The sequence below is a fragment of the Hypomesus transpacificus genome, unplaced genomic scaffold, assembly GCF_021917145.1.
Source record: "Hypomesus transpacificus isolate Combined female unplaced genomic scaffold, fHypTra1 scaffold_130, whole genome shotgun sequence".
NCBI classification, from domain to species: Eukaryota; Metazoa; Chordata; class Actinopteri; order Osmeriformes; family Osmeridae; genus Hypomesus; species Hypomesus transpacificus.
Window position 1 is genome coordinate 346,471 of NW_025813706.1, and position 21,417 is coordinate 367,887.

The window sequence follows — 21,417 nt, forward strand, 5'->3', positions numbered from 1 at the left end:
ATAAATAAATACAGAAATAAATACAGACAGAAATAAATCTATCAATAAATATATTGCATACATAGAAATAATTTTACAATTATTTTACTATAGTCTTGTTTTCTAGATACATTCTGTCTGTATTTATTTCTGTTATTTCTACGTTCAGGCAAGCATCATGCCATAGCAAGACCAGATAGATTAGAGACGTAAAGTCACAGTAAACATGTCCAGACGGATATTGGAGCTACTAAAGGCAGCTGATCAAACTATTGATATCTGGTCAGATGATATGTGGATATTTTAAAGTGTAGCCTACTCATCGCGTACACGGCAACCACAAATTCAGATGAATTTAGCTCTAGCTAGCAACGATCTGTCATACGGGTTAAACTAAGGAACTCGTGTAAATGAGTAAAACGTAGCTCTAATAGTTTTAATCCAATGTTGTAACATTAGGCAGGTAGCCGGTAAACTTCCCTAGCAGGTTAGCATGGTTATACTGTAATACTCTGCAGTTTGACCGACACAATTTAGTCATAGTTTATGGAGTGCATTAAAATTTTGTAGTAGCGTGTTCTGCATTTTTGTCATTATCAACAGCAAGTCCATCAGGCATATCAACCGCCACATAGATGCAACCAGAGCTGTACTCCAACTTAAGAATCTCTTCATACCCTTCATGTGTTGTCATTAAATGTGACTTACAAACAAGTAGTATGTTCTGCATCTTTATTTAGTCTTGCCCTACTTATTCCTTTTTATTGAATCATCAATAACTGACAGCACACAAGGTGATTATGACCATGTAATGATAGAAATAGGAAACAGTTTAATAAAATTTTAAGCATGCGTAGTGCACAATGATTAAACCTCAAGGACTTGGTTGTGAAAAGCTACCGTACAACTACATGATAGTCAACATGACTATTCAAATATGTACACGTTTTTTTAGTTTCTGCTATGAAAAGAGTGTCACAATAAAGGTAACACTTTTGTCTACACTGCGCTGTCTTGGTCTTGCACCAAGAAACTTGGATGTATTGCATGCTCCAAATAGGGAGTCGTGATGTAGGCTACAGCATCCTAGCTGATAGTGAGAGAAAGAGGTGGTTTGCTAAAGTCAACAGGAGCAAACTCAATATAACTCAATAACAACCACAATTAAAAGCATAGTAATGACAAAAATACTGTGGTTCAAATATAAGACAGCCCACTCCATCACATTTTCCCTCATCCAGTGGTCCCCCTTCCAGCTCTCTCTCATCCAGTGTTCTCCCATCCAGCGCTCCTTCAACTAGTGGTCTCCCATCCAGCGCTCGTTCGTCCAGTGGTCTGACATCCACCTCCAAGGCACTGGGCCTCCTTTTCAGCTCACATCAACCTCAGTAGCAATGCCAGACTGCAAGGGCCATAACCACAACACACACACACACACATAAACAGACAGTAAGCTGTAATGATAATCACATGATGGACTGAATGTTACAATGGTCTCTAACTCATGATGGACTGGATGTTACAATGGTCTCTAACTCATAGTTTGCTTAGTAAACATTCACTTTATGAAAAGATTAACCATGTTGTACTCTGTTCTTTGATGGTTCCTTGATACTGTATAATATCATCCAATTTCTTACCGTACTAACTCCCAGACTTTGGAGCAAATAAGCGACCACCTTTATGAATTAATTATTAAATACAGCTTTCCTCTCACACAAACTTGTTTGTAGGCATTAGTTTCTCAATAAACATAAATAGTGCACTAAATTAGCAAGCTACACTTAACATTACATAAACAGGTCATCACTCACTTCGTAGCACATTGTTTTTGCTACGTTCTGGCTTCTACATTTCTAGCTAGCATCAAAAAATCTCGGCACTTTAAGATACTGAAATATTAAATGTACTAGATGCCAGAAAATGAGCCAAGAACTTACACATTCTTACCTTGGCACAGCTCCTTCATACAATGCAGTACAACTGTTCCACAACGACGATGCTGTTTGAAACTGATGCTAGCTCGCTCTAGTTCTAACTATCCTACAGTGCAGTACCATGAACGTAAAGCCAATCAATTGATGCAACTCTTTCTTTTTATGACTCTGCATGCAGCTAAATGGTACAATTGGTATCCAGAGCCTCAACGCAAAAAAGTAAAACATCTTGACTAGCACTTTTTTTAGCAAGGTTAGCAAGCCAAAACTCTCAAATCTCTGGCTATCTGTTGCGTGTGTGCAGTCTTTTGTTTACTAAGGTATTCATAGCAACCCCAGGCATGGAAAGTCCATCTTCGCACTCTGATACCAATCAACCAATGGGGTTAAGGTGACACCGTGACATACATTGATTGACAGATTACCTCATTAGCTTAAGGACAAGGAAATACAGAAATAAATGTACACATAAATAAATAAATAAATACAGAAATGAATGTACACAGAAATAAATAAATACAAAAATAAATAAATACAGAAATAAATGGCCATGTAAATAAATAAATACATAATTAATATTTTTTCATACATTTATTTTTATATATTTGCATTTTTTTATGTATGAGTACATTTATTTATGCATTTATTTATTTATTCATTTATTTTAAATTTTGGCAGGTTTGGTCCTCTATACATTTGTAGCTCTACAGTACTGCAGTAGGATCTTTAGCCAGACAGGATATGGATGAGCATTGGCAACGGCAACTGTCAATTACTTGAAATGACCATTCAGAAGCAAGTTGTCGCTTGTGAATAGCTAGTTTTCAGAGTCAATCGGCCAATCAAAAATCATGCACTTTCCATTGTATTTTATTATTTCACCATATAATTTGTAACGGCACTTGATTAGTTGATTCTGATCCGAGAAATAATATCTGATTGTATTCATTTGTTAAAACATGATCTTAATCATGTAAAAAATGTTCTTTCAGTTTGAGGTTTACCTGAAATATTGTAACAGAAAGGAGTCACACATCACGTCTTCAGCACAACAGGAAGGTGAGTCAAACACACAAACATACAATGTGTTACAATTTTTATGGGTATAATGAGTAAAAAGTGTTAACTTGTTTTGTTTTTTTGTATTAACTTTGTTGTTATTCAGATAAATGTCTGATACACACACAAATACAGTGGAAAATAAATAAATAAAGATCAGTAGAGGGCTGGGGTTAAACCCCAGATGGACCCTAAAACATGTATTTCTGTCAGAATCTATTTTAGAGAGAAGATGAAAAGGAGGCAACCTCCATTAACAGACTCCGGAGTCAGGCGGAGGGCACGCTTTGCATTAGAAAAACGACTCCATGACATTGCAGACGACTCTCATTTAACAGAATAGGCGGTAGAAAACAGGGCAGACCCATGTGACAACACCAATGACAGCGATGGCAACCATGATTGTGACTCTAGCGTTACTCCTCAAGTGGAGGATGACAATTCAGATGACCATCACACAGACATAGAATGGGGGGGAGAAGAAATGGTTTCAGAGTCTGATACTGACACTGATGAAGAGCATGTGAGCCTTTTGGACAGCTTAGCCAATTGGGCTGTACAGTTCAGTATTTCTTTGGTCGCGCTCACAGCCCTCCTTACCCTGTTGAGGGTGTACCACCCAGAACTGCCAAAAGATGCTAGGACTGTCCTCAAAACAGAAATTAATTACAAAATACAAGAAAAATGTGGTGGGTTGTATCATTATACAGGTATCTTGGCAGCGCTTCGTAACACCTTATCTCAACATATACGCAATGTTGCTGATGGCTTTAAATTCAAGCTGCAGATTAATATTGATGGGTTACCACTGTTTAAAAGCACAAATATTCAGTTTTGGCCGATTTTAGGACTTCTGTTAAGTGTTCCAATGAAGGAACCTGTTGTCATAGGCATTTTTTGTGGCAGTAAAAAACCTTATCCAGCTGAAGAATTTTGGCGAGACTTCACATGTGAGTTACAACAGCTACAGAGAGGTTTTGATTTCAGTGGGAAAAAAGTGTTCCTTGAACTGGTTTCTGTTGTGTGTGATACACCTGCTAGGGCATTTGTAAAAAACACAAAGGCTCACAATGGATATCACGGATGTGATAAATGTTCCCAGCCAGGTGTTTACATCAACAGACGAATGACTTACCCTTTAAATAATTACATGTTACGGACTGACTCATCATTTTCAGAGAGAGCTGATGAGGATCATCACCATGAAGGACCTCATGGATTTTCTAATTTAGATGTTGGTATGGTAACTCGGTTTCCCCTTGATTACATGCACCTTGCATGTTTAGGTGTAATGCGACGATTGCTAAACATTTGGCTGAGGGGCCCTCTGATGTTTCGTTTGTCCTCTAGTCTTGTTGACAGGATTTCAGAAAGTCTAACTCAGATGCGTAGGTATATACCAGCAGAGTTTGCAAGGAAACCACGATCCCTTCGAGAATTAGATCGTTGGAAAGCTACAGAGTTCAGACAATTTCTCTTGTATACAGGCCCTGTTGTTCTGGAACCATATTTAGACAGTAATTTATATAACAACTTTATGTTGTTATCTACAGGTATTTCCATCCTTGTCAGTCCACAGCTAGTCCATATGTATAGTACATATGCAAACACACTGCTCTCCACATTTGTCAGTCATTTTGGGGAGCTGTACGGCAGAGATGCCTTAGTGTATAATGTCCATTCCTTGGTCCACCTGTCTGGAGATGCAGATGTGCATGGTTGTTTGGACACTATCTCTGCTTTTCCATTTGAAAATTACTAAGTTTACTAAATTACTAATTACTAAATTATTAAGAGGTGTGTTAGAAAGCCTGAATTTCCTCTTGCTCAGGTAGTACCAAGGTTATCAGAGGTTCAAAAGATCTGCAGCATTGGTTGTCGTGAGGGTCTAAGAAGGCAACATTATGTTGGACCTGTTCCTGATGGCCTTCAAGCTGAAGCACAGTACAGAGAGCTACATACTAAAGAATGGACAGTGAAAGTTTCCACAGGCGATAATGTTTTTGCTATAGGCAGAGATATCTGTTTTACATAACATCACTCAATCTGTGGAAGGAATTTATGTAGTATTCAAAGTTTTCTCAAAAATTGAAAAGTTCTTTAACTATCCTATGGGCTCAGATTTTCTTAGAACATTTATTGTGTTTCAACCAACAGGACCTTTTAAGGTAGCTGAAGTATCAGACATCTCCTTTAAGTGTGTCCTCTTACCTTATAAAGATAGGTTTGTTGTCATGCCTTTTTTACACATGCATAGTGACAGGGCATAGTTGGAGTGGTGGGTATAAGGAGGGAGGGTGGGGAGTTTGATTAGTGGGAGACCAATGACTAATAATAAGACAAATGACTGCCAGACTAACAGAAAAACAGCACATTTACTCCAAATGAAAAAGGGCCCAGAAAGGGTTCTGGATACTTGTGAATTTTAATGATGTAAGTATCTTCAACGAAAAGACATACAGTAACAAGTAAGACATACAGAAACTAACTACAATAAGTGCACTCAGAAAGTGTTGAAAGTCAGACTATAACAACAATACAAACGACTACAAAGACAGACAATTAATGATTGGAAAACATTTTGGGTTATTATTTCCAAAGAAATTATGAAATAAAGCTCATTTTAATCCGTAGTATTTTCTTTTTCAGATGTATATAGTTGTGGAATTTACTGAAACAAAAACAGTAAACATTATATCAGACTCGTGGTTTGAAGATGGTGTGACTTGGTGGCCAAACTACAAAAGTGATGAACGCATTAATAGAGCTGTCCAAAAACGGGAAGATCCAGGACCAGACTGGAAACAGTATGATGTTCGAGTCCTCTTAAGAGCAGGTACGAAACCATTTAGAAAGTTAACTTAAAAAGGCATTAAAATTATTAAATATTTGAAAGTTTACATTTAATTATTTACTAATAATTCAGATTTTCTAAACTTATCAGGTGACTACATGAAGGCAAAAGAAAAGCTGAGGGTTTCACTGATCTGTAACACGTCAGAGTTACAAACTGATGACGAGGAAAAAGTAATTATGAGGAAAAGAAAAAGTAAGCCAAGGTAAGAGAAAATCTGAGGGCCTCACTGATCTTTAACACTTAAGAGTTACAAACAGATGATGTTTTTAATTAGGATAAGTAATTAGCCAATGTTGTTAAATTCTAAACTAGTTTTTATGTTGCACATACCAGATTGTTAGCTGTTTTGCTTTGCTTGTTAGGATCATTTTTGGTGTTACAGACTCTGACAGTGAGGCAGATGAGGGGAACAAGAGAAGACGCACCTCCACTCCATTGCCTCCTATTCCTCCACCCACTCTCAATGTAGTTTGCCAGACCACTACTAGACCTCTGCCAGGCCAGAGGCATACTACAGCTCCTGCACCACTTGTCCCTAGCCCTCCACCTTACATGCTTCCAAGTCCTCCACACCACTTCTCTGCTGGACATCGTCCAGATTTGAGGAAGCAATCTGACCGTGGTTGTGACACAGGTAGGCCTACTTCAAAAAAACAATTTCATATCACAGGTCTTATCAAATGTCTTTGTTCTTAATGTGCTCAATTTACCTACCTGTCCTCAGCTCCAATGTCACTGGTTGACACCCTTACGCGTCTACCCTCAAGTCCTGTGTGCCGGATCTCTGCCACCCCTCTGTCAGAAAATGGCCAAGACCACCTTTTCGTCCCTAGCTTTAGACTGGGGAAGACCGGCACTGGACCTGTTCCTTGCTCTGGTACAATCATTTTAAAACAGACTGCGACCATATAGATGGTTAAATAAGTCAATATGAAAAAATACTTGTACTTACATTATGTGCTCTTTGAAACTATATTCAGGGGTGTCAAACCCTGGTCCTCGAGGGCCACTGTCCTGCATGTTTTAGATGTTTCCCTGCTCCAACACACCTGATTCAATTAAATGGGTTGTTATAACGACCATTCATTCGAATCAGGTGAGCTGGATCAGGGAATTTCAACATAACTTTCTGGAAGGTTTAACCTAGCTAACGAAATCCCAACGTAAACAATGTGAATCTGATAGTACATAAACAGGCTAATTAAATTTCAATTTCAAACCAATATGCCCCATCCAATTTATGAAAATATGGTTATGTATTTAAAAATATTTCTGTAAAGAAACTCACCTTTGAAATAACTTATTTCCAGGTAAAATCCAATGCGTGAAAGACGGTGGGGCCCCCTGCAAACTCTGTTTAGAAACATGCGTTGAAATGGGCATGCCAGGCCCGTAAAGAATACCCCCGCAGCCCCCACACCGCTGGGGGGCTTCGCAGGGACGGGGGGCGTCGTGGGAGGTCTCCCGTTTTTTTTTTTTTATCCAATTTGAATTACATGGGATGCACACTATGGTCTTATGGAAGGAAAGATGGAAAAATGAAACGCACATTTGAAAGCGGTGCCCAAAAGTCTCAGGTGGTGCTAAGGCAAAAATATATATATAGCTGCAAATTAACAGTAGGCTACACAGTAGCGGACTGGCCATTGGGAGTACCTGGAGAATTCCTGATGGGCCGAAGCACTTCTGGTTGCGTTATAATTCGCTTGGCCGGCAACACGGTTGGCCGGCAACACGGTTGGCCGGCAACACGGTTGGCCGGCAACACGGTTGGCCGGCAACACGGTTGGCCGGCAACACGGTTGGCCGGCAACACGGTTGGCCGGCAACACGGTTGGCCAGCACCCCTTTCCCCCAGGACGGTTGGTCTATTCCAAATGAACGTCTATGCACACAACAGTGACACTGACATATAGAAAGCTACCTAGTGAGACAATATAAAGATGGAAAACCAGGCCAAGAAACGTAAACGTAATTACCTTCACTGGACAATGTTTTACCAATTGAAAAGGCGGCTATGTTTGTTTGTTTTACATAAAGCCTCAAAAACTTTTTCGCTCAAATGAGCCACAAAAAAATTGCTTGCGCACTGTGCGCGCTATGTCAGTGTTAAAACATGTACAAAAGCAATCAATGTGTGATGTGTAACATGATTAAGCAAACATTCTTTGTATAGCACACCAAAGCTGTATGACACACAATGCAAATTTGTGATCCAATAATTTTGTAATACAACATTTTTAAATGTGACCGAAAGGTAAGCGACTCCTAAGAGTTTCATTTCCAAAGACAAGTCGTCACAGAATATTACAATTCTTTCTTAGCAAACCTGCCCCTCAGTCTTAGCCTGGCTCTGCCCTCCTACATACTTCCGCTCAATTTGGATTTTGCTTCTGTACTAGGTCTGGGATGTCGGTTCTGAAGTCGGTTTCCAGAAACAATTTCTTTGTAGGTCCAATCAGCGAACAGAGGGAGTGGCTGAGAACGATGACGTTAATGTCGTGCACTTGTTTGAGTAGTTCAGTAATGGCGGCGGAGAAAGATGCGAGCGAAACTATTCTGCGGTTGTGGCAACGCTGCCGAATATAGGTTAAAGCCGGAGCAAGAACATTCCTTGCTGAGTTTTGTTGGTGGCCATGATGTTGTGGCCCTCCTCCCCACGGGGTTCGGGAAAAGTTTGATTTTCCAGCTACAGCAGCTAGCTCCGTTACAGTAGTGGTGAAGGAGTTGGCTAAGGCGAACGCTTGCGATTGGTAATGGCAAATCAGAGTGGCTCTGGGCGGATCCAATAGTTTTAAACTTCAACAGAGGACCCGCCTTCAAGGAAGTTAACGTTTGTCAATCGAGAGTTCCCAGACCCTCTGTACAAATGAAATGTACGAGGGTCTGGTTAGGACCAGGCAAGCCCCCACCCCTCGCCCCTCGGCTTGAAGCAACGGCCCTGGTGGATGTAGGTGGTATTGCATGTACGGTTAGGTTTCCGACTCTTCCGGTCGTTTTTATTCTATCAACTCCATTCAACATTTACAAAACTATCTACCCAATAATTTTTGTTTGATTCTCGAACCTGGCTCATACTACTAGCTTTTTCATAGAATAATTTTTCCAGATTTTTGCGAAGTTTGAAACCAATCCGAAATGGGTAAACTAGCAACCCATTTATTTGCTTAGTCAATGAAAGTTGCCTGCAAATGTGCTGGCGGATACTAACAGGGCACGAGCACAAACGTTCACATTGGCCGATAGCCGATTTACATGAGCTCTCGGAGCTAGGGAAAAAAAGAGCCACTGTTTAAAGCTAGACAGGAAGACACGGAAGTAGAAAGATGGCCGCGTCCAGTCTCGCGCTATCGCTTGTCTCACTGCGCCACTGAGCACTTTTCATAGAAATGAATGGGGACGCCATCTTGGAAGACAAAAGTAGCTTACTCTAGTTTTATTAACTCTATGTCCAGACCCAATTTCCCGAACACATTTTTTGGGGGCGGGGAGAAGTTGGGCTGGCAGCCAGGCTAAACTTTCCTTGGTCAAGCTACAAACCTTGGACAAGTAAGTTAACTAACGCTATATCATTTTGTTGCTTTATTGTATATGGTTACCTAGCTTGCTACCCTTAGATTGTGGCTGTAACATTAGCTCTGGAGCTAACAGCTGAGTTACTGTTGCTAATGTAAAGGTAGATGGCATTAAGTGTGTGTGTGAATACAAACCCTGTAACGCCAGTGTTGTAAACATAGGTATTTGTTATTTGGATAACTGTTCTGCTGTTGGTGTTATGGCGCGCGCGATGTCCGCCTTTCCCCTCATTGAAATTATTATGAGTGTGCACCTCTGCAAACCAGGTTGATCAGATGAGAATGGGCAAATTCGAGGCATATTACAGCAAAGGGGCTACGAGCCAGATGAGTTGCTGTTGCTATCAAGTGTGTGTGTGAATACAAACGCTGTAATGCGAGTGTTGTACACTTCTTTGTTATTTGGATAACCGTTCTGCTGTTGGTGTTATGGCGCGCAATATCCGCCTTTCTCCTCATTGAAATGACTGAGTGTGCACCTCTGCAAACCAGGGTGATCAGATGAGAATGGCTAAATTCGAGGCATCTTACAGCAACGGGGCCTACGAGCCATTGAGCTACATCCACTGTAAACATTAGCTCATGGTGCCGCCTCTCTCCTCCTCATTAGCATCTAAAGGTACAGACACAGAAACAGCGCGTTCTGAGTAGGGTGACCTAACAGTCCAGTTTTCCAGCCTCTTCTTTACTCCCCCCCCCCCCCCCCCCTTTTGACCCTTTGTCCTCCTTTTTGGACCCAAGTGTCCTCCTTTTCACCTCCCGGAAATGAGTCTCTATCTGTGCACCGGTTATGTCCAACCGTCTCTGTGCATCATACAAGAGAACTCAACGATACACAGTCATAAGCGTCATGCATGCATTGCAGATATGAGAAACGTAACACCTCAAATATAACAGCCAATGCTATTACCGTAATATAAGAGTGTCATCCATAATGATAGTTTAACAATTTAACTTGCTTTGCCGAGCTAGAACAACGACGGAGACAGATATTCAAGTTGACAGTTTCTTTAATCCGACAATACTTGAAGCAGTCAAACTAAAACATGGAGCAAAAAGAAAAACGTAGGCTCTGCACGTATACTACAGTCAGAGAATTTTTAATAAAGATTAAACAGGCTTAATTAATTGATTAAACGGGCTCTGCTACAGTCCTAATAGTAGCCTATTGATATTTGTAAAGTTAATACCAGCAGGTGGCACCAGATCTCTATGACCATTTCGCTCTGCTGTGCAGCGCACATGGATGACGTAAGTTTCTGATGTTGCACAACTAGTTAGCTGGCACTAGCCTAGCCTAGCCATCTTGCTACACCAGGATAGGTGGACAGGATCAAAAGGTAAGAGTTGAGATACTTGACCAGGGACAATCATTTTGTATTTAACATGTTATTATGATTTGAGATCAGTGTCTAAATATCTAACTAATAGTTTTTCTTTCATTAGTGGTCTATCTACCAAGCCCCCAACATGGTAGGCTATATGGATTTACATTACAAGCTATTTTTTGTCCAAACTCGTCCAGCTACTTAGGTCAAACTATTCACATTTAGTTGAGCGAAACAGGTTACACAAATGTTCCATCCCTGTTTGAAAAGTTATAGTTGGAATGCTGCTACAACTATTGTCCTTTGAATCTTTATTGTTGGAATGCTGCTTCAGCGTATTTGAGAATAAAATAGCCCGTCCCGTTTTGAATCAATACGGGACGGGGTTTGTCCCGTATTTTCAGAGTTGTCTTCGACTCTGCATGGGATTTTGCATTCCATGCAAATCATCCCACCCGCATTCTGTGAAGACTCGTCCTATTCCACCCGGATTGGGTAATACTCGCTGCCATCGTTGGTTTGATCGGTTTGTTTCAGATTCACGACCAATCAGGGTCAGAGGAGGGCGGGTCTCTTGCCCCCCCCCCCCCCCCCCCCCCCCCCCCCCCCCCCCCCCCCCCCCCGCGTAATAAGAAGTACACTTATAAAAGGAAGTAGGCTTGACATGCTCCAATACTGCACAGTACTACTTCTGGTCTACTGATGTTATCATGTTCATGATGTTCATGGAAGATCCTTTGCAAGTCTTCTGCACTATAAATATATTTTTTCCAATATACATTTTTTTGTATTTATTAAATAAATACAAATTAAATAAGTATTTATTTAATTTAAAGTTAATAAGTTATGGATCTGTTCATTTAATAAGTTAATAAAATATGGTTCACATCTCACAAGTTCCTCCAAAAGCCAATTTTTTGTAGCCTGGTCCTAACCAGACTCTCGTACATTTCATTTGTACAGAGAGTCTGGAATGGAGAATGGAGCCTCGCTCCATTGACAAGCATTGACTTCCTTGTAGGCGGTACGCTGTTGAAGTTTAAAACTATTAGATCTGCCCAGAGCCACTCTGATCTGCCATAATCGCTAGCGTTGGCCTTAAGGCCGAAATATGCTTCTGCGTCTCCGTTTACGGATGGGCGGGGCCCCGGATACGCACGGATACGGACGGATAGACTGCGTTTATGGTTCTCCGTAGGCTGTGGGTGCTGAAAACAATTCACCGCCAGAAGAGTAGGTGGCGCAGCGGTCTTTTGTTTAAACGTCGTTGAGTGTTTATTTACCTAGGTTACCTAAAAGTCGGAGCAAATTTACAAATTAGCCGTTCCACCAATAAAATACGCACATTTTCAGCAACTACACTGCCCATTTCTCATCACATTTTATTTCAGATTCAGATTTACATGTACCGTTTAGATGAAATATGAATTGTAAAAACTTTACACGCAATGGCGGTCAAAGGATTCTGTTTGTCCTGCTATCACGGCAACCCCGCCCCTACCCCTGAAAGTTAAGGGGGGGGGGTTGTTGTTTATACTCTCAACACAACATAAAAATGACCTCTGTATGCCTACGCCTTGTCCATTACTTTTAACTGAGTTATTCCTTACATTGCACAATGGAGCACAGTGATAAGGAGAGACTGTGCCTTCTTATTTGAAACTATCTTATTTGTTGTTTCACAGCCCCTCAGCAAGGTCGTGGTCCCATGGCGGACACTGAGGAGGGCACGGCAAAGGGCCGTAGCAGCCAGGACCCAAGCCAGTCACAAGATCCTTTCTTCAGCAAGCTGGACATCCTTCTCTTCTCCCTCATCATCGGCATGCTCATCTACTACTTCATGAACCGTAAGAAGTCAGAGGAAGCAGTCCCTGAATTCAAAAGACTCCCCACTGTGTAAGTGGCCTTCCTTTTATTTTCCTTTTTTCAAGAGGATCTCAATCCCAAAATAATATTATTATTTTTATACTTTCCAGTGAATCTGTTTTTACACGTTTATCAATACCGTATTTCTTCGATTAAACCCTGCAGAGTTTATTACACAATGATCGTTTTTGGTGCAGCGTTTATTCGAGGGCGGCGTTTAATTAGTAAGAGAGATTTAGTGAATTGTAGCTGCAGTGCACTGCAGGCATAGCCCGACGTTGTCATACTCATAATTCTAGTCAGAATATGAGTTTGAAAACTCTTCGTTAGGCTGTGACTATGGGGCGTGTGTCAACCGAGCTCGTAAAACAAATCAGAGCAACGTAATATGTTGATTGTTGAAAACGAATTCAACCCAAGCGCTCTTTGGTGACGTTGTTGATTACGTTACTGTTGATCATCTGTCCATCATTGTATAAAGCCCGCCCTGACAATTTAATTGGTCCGAACAGCTCCTGTTCGGATATAATCTTTCCGCAATCGAGCCCCTCCAGACCCAACTTCCCGACCACATTTTTTTGTGGGCGGGGATAAATTGGGCTGGCAGCCAGGCTACTGCAGGCATAGACAAACAGAGAATAGACAAGAAGGTCAAACACAAAGCTCAAGTTCAAGTCTTTTATTGTCAGGTACACAGAACAACACAAGGTTAGACTGGGCACTGAAATTCTTAAGGCAAGACAACGCAAGCACCTGGCATAACATAACATATAAGTACACGGAACACAATTTACATCAATGCTGAGCTTAAATAAATAAAACTTCCTACATATACAGATAGCAATAAATATCGACTATACTAACCCTAATACTAAAACTTCCTAAATTACAGATAACAATAGATAGTACACTATACTAACCCTAAATGCACAAGAAACCTGTTCCAACCCTATAACCTATTCTAACCTAAGTGGAGTACAGTACAATAGTGCAATGTCAATGACCATACAGGAGCCTGTTGGCGAGGTACAGTGAAGCCTACTGTAAAATTGAAGCCGCGTGTGTGTCTATATTGTGTAGAAATCTGAAGCAGCATGCCGAAACGTTCTTACACTTTAGCTTTCAAACACAAAGCTGTGCAGAAAGCATTCACCAGCAGCAACAGATATGTAGCACGCAAACTTGGGGTTGATGAAAGGCGAATTCGCGAGTGGTAAAGTCAGCTACCTCGCTATAGTGTACATGTAACTGTCGCAATTACATTATAATAATGTATAATATGTTTTCAACCAATGTCATAATTTAGAATTATAATACGGGTAGATGAAATCAAGCATTCTGATTGGTTGAGAGTGAGTATAAAGTATTGTACACCTGTTAACATTTACCTTAACGCCATGCCTTCACTAAGCGCGGGCGCGGTGTGGACTCGGCAGAGTTATAATCCGTTGTAAGCAATGAGAGTGGCTACACCAGACGTGGAAACTGAATTTACTCGCTGACAATTTCCGCGCGGAAAATTGAGAAATAGATTATTCTTAATATTTACTGCAAAGTTTGCGTCGCCCTTTTTACATATTTTGGTAATAAATCGATGAAAATGATTATATATTTTGCTGTAAATAATGAAGGAAGCAATAAATCCGATTATTTCCCAAACCTCGAGAGCTGTTTCCATAGAGATTTAACGTTTCTAATGATTTTTACGTACCGGATTCCCTGATCGGGGCCAGTCCCTGTACGACCAGTGCCAGAGTTTGGTCCGCATTACCAGCAGTAAGTCATAAACTTATTCCCGGTGAGGGTTGGACTCCGCCAGGGCTGCCCTTTGTCACCAATTCTGTTCATAACTTATATGGACAGAATTTCTAGGCACAGCCAAGGCGTTGAGGGAGTCCGGTTTGGTGACCTCAGGATCGGGTCGCTGCTTTTTGCGGATGATGTGGTCCTGATGGCTTCATCGGGCCGTGACCTTCAGTTCTCACTGGAGCGGTTCGCAAACCATATGCGAAGCGGCTGGGATGGGAATCAGCACCTCCAAATCTGAGGCATGGTTATCGACCGGAAAAGAGTGGAGTGCAATCTCCGGGTCTGGGAGGAGATCTTGACCCAAGTGGAGTGAGGGAAGAATGGAGCGCGAGATCGACAGGCGGATCGGTGCGACGTCCGCAGTGACGCAGTGATTCGTGGTGAAGAAGGAGCTGAGTTGAAATGCAAAGCTCCCTATTTACCAGTCGATCTACGTTCCTACCCTCACCTATGGTCACAAACTGTGGGTAGTGACCAAAAGAACAAGATATCGAATACAAGCAGCCAAAATTAGTTTTCTCCCCAGGGTGTCCGGGCTCTCCCTTAGAGATAGGGTGAGAACCTCGGTCATCCGGGAGGGGCTCAGAGTAGAACCGCTGCTCCTCCACGTCGAGAAGAGCCAGTTGAGGTGGCTCAGGCATCTGATCAGGAGCAGGAGCAGATGCCCAGTGGGACGGGGCACGTCCCACTGGAGAGAGGCCCCGGGGAAGACCCAGGACATGCTGGAGAGACTATATCTCTCGGCTGGCCTGGTAACGCCTCGGGGTCCCCCAGGAAGAGCTGGTGGAAGTGGCCGGGGAGAGGGAAGTCTGGGCCTCCCTGCTTAGGTTGCTGCCCCCGCGACCCGACCCCCGGACAAGCGGCAGATGACGACAACTACGACGATTTTATCGTTGCTTTTCTATTTGAAGATACGACAGTGATAGTAAGTAGATAGATTCAAGTGTTAAATAGTAAGTAAGATAGTTGAAAGTGTTTTATAAAATAAATAAACAAAGACAGCAAAACTGATTCATTTTCAACACGTCCTGTGTAGCCTGCTAAATAAAAGATCCGCTCCGTGAAAGTTCTATTTCCGCGCGTCAGAATTTACGCGCTTGGTGTAGCCGTAGCGTAAAGGGGAGGATTCCATATTAGTGCGCGCTCAAAATAACAGTTATATTTTGCGCGACGTTAGTGTTAGAGTTGGAGTGTCTGTCCACTCCCTATTAATTCCCATTGTACCGAATTTGTTTGCAGTTCCACCAGAGTTCCACTGGGGCTGATCGCGAGCGAGTGCAAAATGAATGGGAGTCTATGGAGCTAAACGGCTAAATGTGTCTCTTTTGCCTGATTGTCGTTGAGAAATCTCAGATTTGATTGTAGTTTTTGTATGTTCAACATGGCTTATGGGTCGAAAGTTGAATGAACGAGTACTTATGTCCTTTTGATTTCTTACAGGATGAGTCATTGTTGCCCATAACACGCTAGCATTCTGCTAATGAATGCTGATTGGTTAGTGAAGGACTGACTATGACCAAAGATCCCGCTCGATGACATCCGAAGCAGAATCAGAATGTCAGAGCAACATTAGCAAGCCAAAACTCTTTCTAGCATGTGTATTGACAGGGAGAACCTAACCTGTCAGCTGTGTTGTCGATGCCTTGACAGAAAAAAAGAAGTGACCAGAGCTTGCCGTGAAGCAGTATCTCTGTTCGTACCGTATAACGTATGTATGTATGACGTCATTGACATTTTTTTTTTTTGTTGAAACTTTCTTTTTATTTGTTTTTCAGGTTTAGTGATAACAAGCAAACAGACAAAGAATACGTAGGGCAAGCATGGGCCATACTAGAATATAAGTACAACAGAGTTCAAGAACAATAATAATAAAAAAAAAATGACAGGAAAATGTACAATTAGAGTGGGTTACATTCCTCACAGTGGTCAGACAATTTTTTCCAGGCCTTGATATAGCGGTCAAACTGTAGGGAAAAGGTCAGTCTCTCCATACAGTTTATTTAGTTGACAATAGCGACCCATTCGTCTTTAGAGGGTGTCTCTTCCCTTAGCCACTTCCGGTTGATGGCTTTCTTACATGCAACAAGAAGAGGCATGGGTCATAAGGTTGTCCGGTAGTTTGCCCAGGTATAGTATAACAAAGGAGTTAGCAACTTTAGTTCCAAAAATTGAACTTATTTCTTTGGAAATCTCATCCCAAAATGGCTGGATAAAAGAGCAGTCCCAAAATATATGAAAATGATCAGCCATGGGTTTACCGCACTGCCTCCAACATCCACTCGGGCCCTGAGATCCCTGCTGCATGTATTTAATTTTTGGATTCACAAAGAAACGTATTGTATTCTTCCAGGAAAATTCACGCCAAGATCTTGAGTTGGTAGTTTCAACCTGGTTTTCCCAAATATCACTCCATTCTTCTTAAGTTATCTCCAGGCCCGATTCCTTCTCCCATTTTTGTCTGACATGGTCAGTGGACTGGTCTTTAGAATTCTGCAGTTCCTTATATATCCGAGAGATTAAATGTTTGCTACCTTTGGCCTTGTATGCCTCAGAAAATATATTTATCAATTTAGATTCACTTTCCGCTCGATGTTTAATTTCTCCATTAAAATAGTCCCTGACCTGGAGATACCTGAAGAAGTCAAATTTTTCAAGGTCAAATACATTCGAGAGACGACTAAATGACTCCAGAATACAACCATTGGTTATAGAACAATAAGCAGTTATACCTTTGTGGACCCACTGTTTAAATTGCTTATCAAGGCTAGATGGTAGAAAGCTAGAGTCATAAGCCAACCATTTCAATATTCTTGAATGCCTCACAAGGTGGAGTTTTTTGCAAGTCTTGAACCACACCATAAGAGATTGTGTGATCCACTAATTAAGTTTACACAGGTAGGAGCCTCGGTTTTGATAGTCACCCAATATAGACTGTGCTGGCGATTCAAAAAGCTTAAATTCTAAGTCCTTCCATTTAGCTGAATACTCTGGGTTGCACCAGCAGACAAGTGGTCTTAGTTGAGAGGTAGTGTAATAATCCTCGAGGCAAGGGAGGGCAAAACCGCCCTTGTCTTTGGGAAGTTGTAGGGTTTTAAATTTAATCCGGGGTCTTTTGCTATTCCACACAAACCTTGAGATCATTCTATTCCAGTCATTAAAGGCAGTAGGGGGAATAGCAACAGGAAGAGACTGGAATAGGTACAAAAGCCTGGGGAGCACAACCATCTTAACAGTTTCAATTCTATTTGACATATCCAGGGGTAGTACAGTCCATCTATTAAGGTCTGCTTTAATTGACTTAGTAACAGGGCTATAGTTGCTTTCATAGACTTTAGAGATGTCCCTTGGGATCCACACACCCAAATATTTAATAGCCGTAGCGTTCCATTTAAGGTCGTATTTACTTTGCATCTCATCATTCGGATTGAAGTTGTAACAAAGTATTTGGGATTTATTCGTATTCAATTTATAACCTGAGTAAGTGCCAAACAATTCCAAAAGAGACATTCATTTGGGAATACTTTTCTCTGGGGCACTCATAGTCATCAGAACATCATCCGCGAATAAGCTTGTTTTGTATTCAGTACCCCCTATACAAATCCCCTTTATCTCTGGATCTTCCCTCATAGCTTGAGCCAAGGGCTCTATAAAGAACGCAAAAAGGGCAGGGCTAAGTGGGCAACCCTGGCGGCACCCTCTCTCTAATTTGATGGGGTGGGACAGGTGCCCATTAATTCTTATTCTGGCTGTAGGGGACGAGTATAAAGACTTATACATTGAACTGATATTTTGTTGAAGCCAAATCGCTCTAATACCTGGTAAAGATAGCCCCACCCAACTGAATCGAACGCCTTCTTTGCGTCCAGGCTGATCAATGATGCACTGATGTTTTCCTTAATCACATAGTCAACCACATGCAGGGTGCGCCGAATATTGTCCTGTGTTTGTCTTTCACTGACAAACCCTGTTTGATCTGGGTCTATCATTTCCGAGACAATATGTTCGACCCTTTTAGCCATAACTGATGCAAATAGCTTATAATCAGTATTTAAAATGGATATAGGCCTATATGAACTACATTCCCCTTTGTCTTTGCCCTCTTTATGAATTATTGTTATTACTGCCTCACTCCATGATTTGGGTGTCTGTCCCTCTTTAAGAGTGAAACATTTAAGGAGCAGTGGTGCCAACTCAGGTTTAAAGGCTTTATACCACTCACTGATGAAGCCATCAGACCAAGTCGCTTTATTAGCTTTCAGTCGTGAAATCGCTTTGTCTAGCTCAGCAATGGTTATTTCTGAGGTAAAAATATTATTTTGCTGGTCACCTATAGAGGGAAGATCCAGAGATTTCAAAAATTGTTCTATCTTCAAAGTATCTGCCGTTTCAGGCTGGCTATATAAGTCCTTATAATAATTCTCAAAAGGTTGTTGTATATCCTCTAGCTTGTAACACATTGTGTTATTTCTCGTATTCCTTATTTTATAAATAGTCTTCTCGGTTTGTTGTTTACGTAGTCTCCAAGAGAGAAGCTTCATAGCCTTGGGACCTGATTCATAGTATTTTTGTCTGCTAAATCTCATTTTTACCTCATTTTGTTCATTGTAGATCTTGTTTATTTCCTGTTTGACACATTTTAGTTGTGTCAATACTTGTGGGTTTTTGTGGGTAGAATGTTTAATTTCTAAGTCTTTCTTTTTAGTCTGTAATTCTAGTAGATGTTTTTGTTTACTCTTTTTCCTATAAGCAGAGAAGGCTATAAGTTTTCCTCTTATTACCGCTTTCCAAGTATCCCACAAAACATTTGGTGAAACTGTTCCATTGTCATTGATGATAGCAAACTCTCTTCCAATTCTTTCCTAATAAATTCCTTACACACTTTTTCGTTCATTAAACTCGGGTTGAGGCGCCATAGTGAATCCTTCTTTTTATTATCCAGGTGAAGTGTGAGATACACCCCTGAGTGGTCTGAAACATTTTGAATACCTATTTTACAGGCACGTATCCTGTGTCTATCCACAGTGTACATAAAGAAATAATCTAACCTAGAATATTCTTTGTGGCAAGATGAGTAATAGGTAAATTGTTTTTCTGAGGGGTGTAAGTCTCTCCATACATCTATCATACCAGATTCCTTTAGAAGTTTTCGCATAATTAATGATTACCCATTTTTGCCCTTGTGTAAATTGGTAGAGTCGAGTTTAGGCTGTAACTGAGCATTCCAATCACCCCCACAGATTACTATTCCTGATGCCTCTTGTACTAGTAGATTGAATATTTTTTGATAGAGTGACCTATCTTGTCCTGGAGGCATGTACACATTTAGTAAGGTCACTTCTTTGTGGTCTATCTTACCTCTAATAAGTATAAAGCGACCTTCCTTATCTTTGATTTCAGCTGTTAGTTGGAAATTTATCTTATTAGGAAGTAAAATGGCCACACCCCTCTTACGCCCTGATTTATGCGAGGAGTAAAATGTATTCATAAACCCCATCTTTTTTAGTTTTTCGTGCTCTGCATCAGAGAGGTGTGTCTCTTGCCAAAAAATGACCTGTAAACTTTCCCTTTTCATTTTCGCAATAACTTTGCTTCTTTTCACAGGATTATGTAACCCATTCACATTAAGTGATATTACCTTGTAATCCTGGTACATTGACATGGATTAGATCTCTTTCTGATGGCCCATTGTAAACTAGAACCTATTGCCCTTGAACAAGAACATGAATGGTAACAAAAACAACTATATGAACTGAACAGAGTACAGTAAGTACAAAACAAGCGGACTTCCAAGGTAGGAGTACATGTCGTGTGCTCCTTAAATTTGAGGGGAAAACCTAGCTCAAGGTAAGGGCCCCTCTTTGGAGTAATCAATAAGATTGCTCCCAAAAGTGAAAAAATCTGAATCTAAATGGCAGCTTCCAACATAACTACTCTCCCGGTCTCAGTAAAACATATTATTTTAGGCCAGGGGCAATCATTGCAAGAGTACAAAAATAAAATAAAATAAGATCAAATTAAATACAAATATTCAAGAGAGGTGAGGGTAAGAGTCAGCTGAAAGAATAGGGGTAAAGAAGAATAAATACCCAGGTTACCAGTCCACTTATGGTCATAGATGGTCAAACTCTCTCATTCCACACTGTTGGGTTCAGGTTGCATTAGGGCTGCGGCGGAAGGCACGCAGCTTGTGTCTTATCAGCTCTGAGTGGGGTGTTTGCTGGGGGCGCTTGCCTCTTGTTCTCTCCCACTGCGCCTGGTGTGGTTTCACAGCTGGACTGGGAACTGTCTCCTGCGCGATGGGGAATCCCTCTCTCCGTAGGTCATCGGCAGCCTCTTTTGCATCATTGTAAATCCTCGGCCCGCTGGCCAAAAACACCTTGAGCTTGGCAGGGGGGGGGCGTCTGAAACCGCACTCCTTTCTCCTTCAATACTCTTCTTATTCCAGCATATTCCCTTCTCTTCCTCATTACTTCAGTCGGGTAGTCATTGTCAAAATAGACTTGTGTGTCCTTATAGAAGACTTCTTTATTTTTCCCACGCAGTAGAGATAACCTGGTCTTTGGTTTTATTCTCTAGAAAGTTTAACACAAACAATCTCGGCGGTGCGTCCCGGGGAGGTTGCGGACCCAAAGCTCTGTGGCAGCGCTGAATTTTAAGATCAATCTCCCCCAGGGCCAGCTCAGTTCTCAATAAGTTAGCCACAAATTCCATTGGTGTATTTTCTTCCTCACCTTCAGGTATGCCGTAAATACGGATGTTGTTCCGCCGAGACCGTAGCTCCAAATCGGCCACCTTTATTTGCATGGATTCCTGCGCTTGCTCCATTTGGAGGAGCTCGACTTCGAACTCCGTGTTGAACTCCTCTATATCAGCTACGCGCTGCTCCGCCTCATCCACCCGTGTTGTTGTAGTTTTCAAATCTTCCCTGATGTTTCCCAGTGTCTGGTTGATCTCCTCTCTGAACTCAGCCAAATCGTTCTTAACGTCCTCTCTTAGTTTATGGCAAT

The 21,417-nt window shown here is 41.4% G+C and overlaps 2 protein-coding genes across 3 annotated transcripts in view; both read left to right on the forward strand.

Annotated features, from left to right (window-relative positions):
* Positions 1-5,378: 5,378 nt before the first annotated feature.
* On the forward strand, positions 5,379-7,228 carry LOC124488272. Its single transcript, XM_047050894.1, has 6 exons — positions 5,379-5,408; positions 5,625-5,811; positions 5,920-6,034; positions 6,195-6,466; positions 6,557-6,709; positions 7,143-7,228. Exons 2-6 carry the CDS (start codon positions 5,625-5,627, stop codon positions 7,226-7,228), a joined length of 813 nt encoding a protein of 270 aa, XP_046906850.1. The 5' UTR covers positions 5,379-5,408.
* Positions 7,229-10,658: 3,430 nt separating this feature from the next.
* The window catches only part of LOC124488266 (NADPH--cytochrome P450 reductase-like), a 54,489-nt gene continuing 43,730 nt past the window's right edge, over positions 10,659-21,417 (forward strand). Inside the window, exons 1-2 of one of the 2 annotated variants that reach the window (XM_047050870.1) lie at positions 10,659-10,747; positions 12,421-12,631. In XM_047050870.1, coding sequence (XP_046906826.1) covers positions 12,444-12,631 — 188 coding nt within the window. In that variant the 5' untranslated portion in view covers positions 10,659-10,747; positions 12,421-12,443. Of the gene's footprint in view, positions 10,748-10,857; positions 10,881-12,420; positions 12,632-21,417 lie in introns of those variants that run through there. The other variant, XM_047050871.1, reaches the window with a different exon arrangement.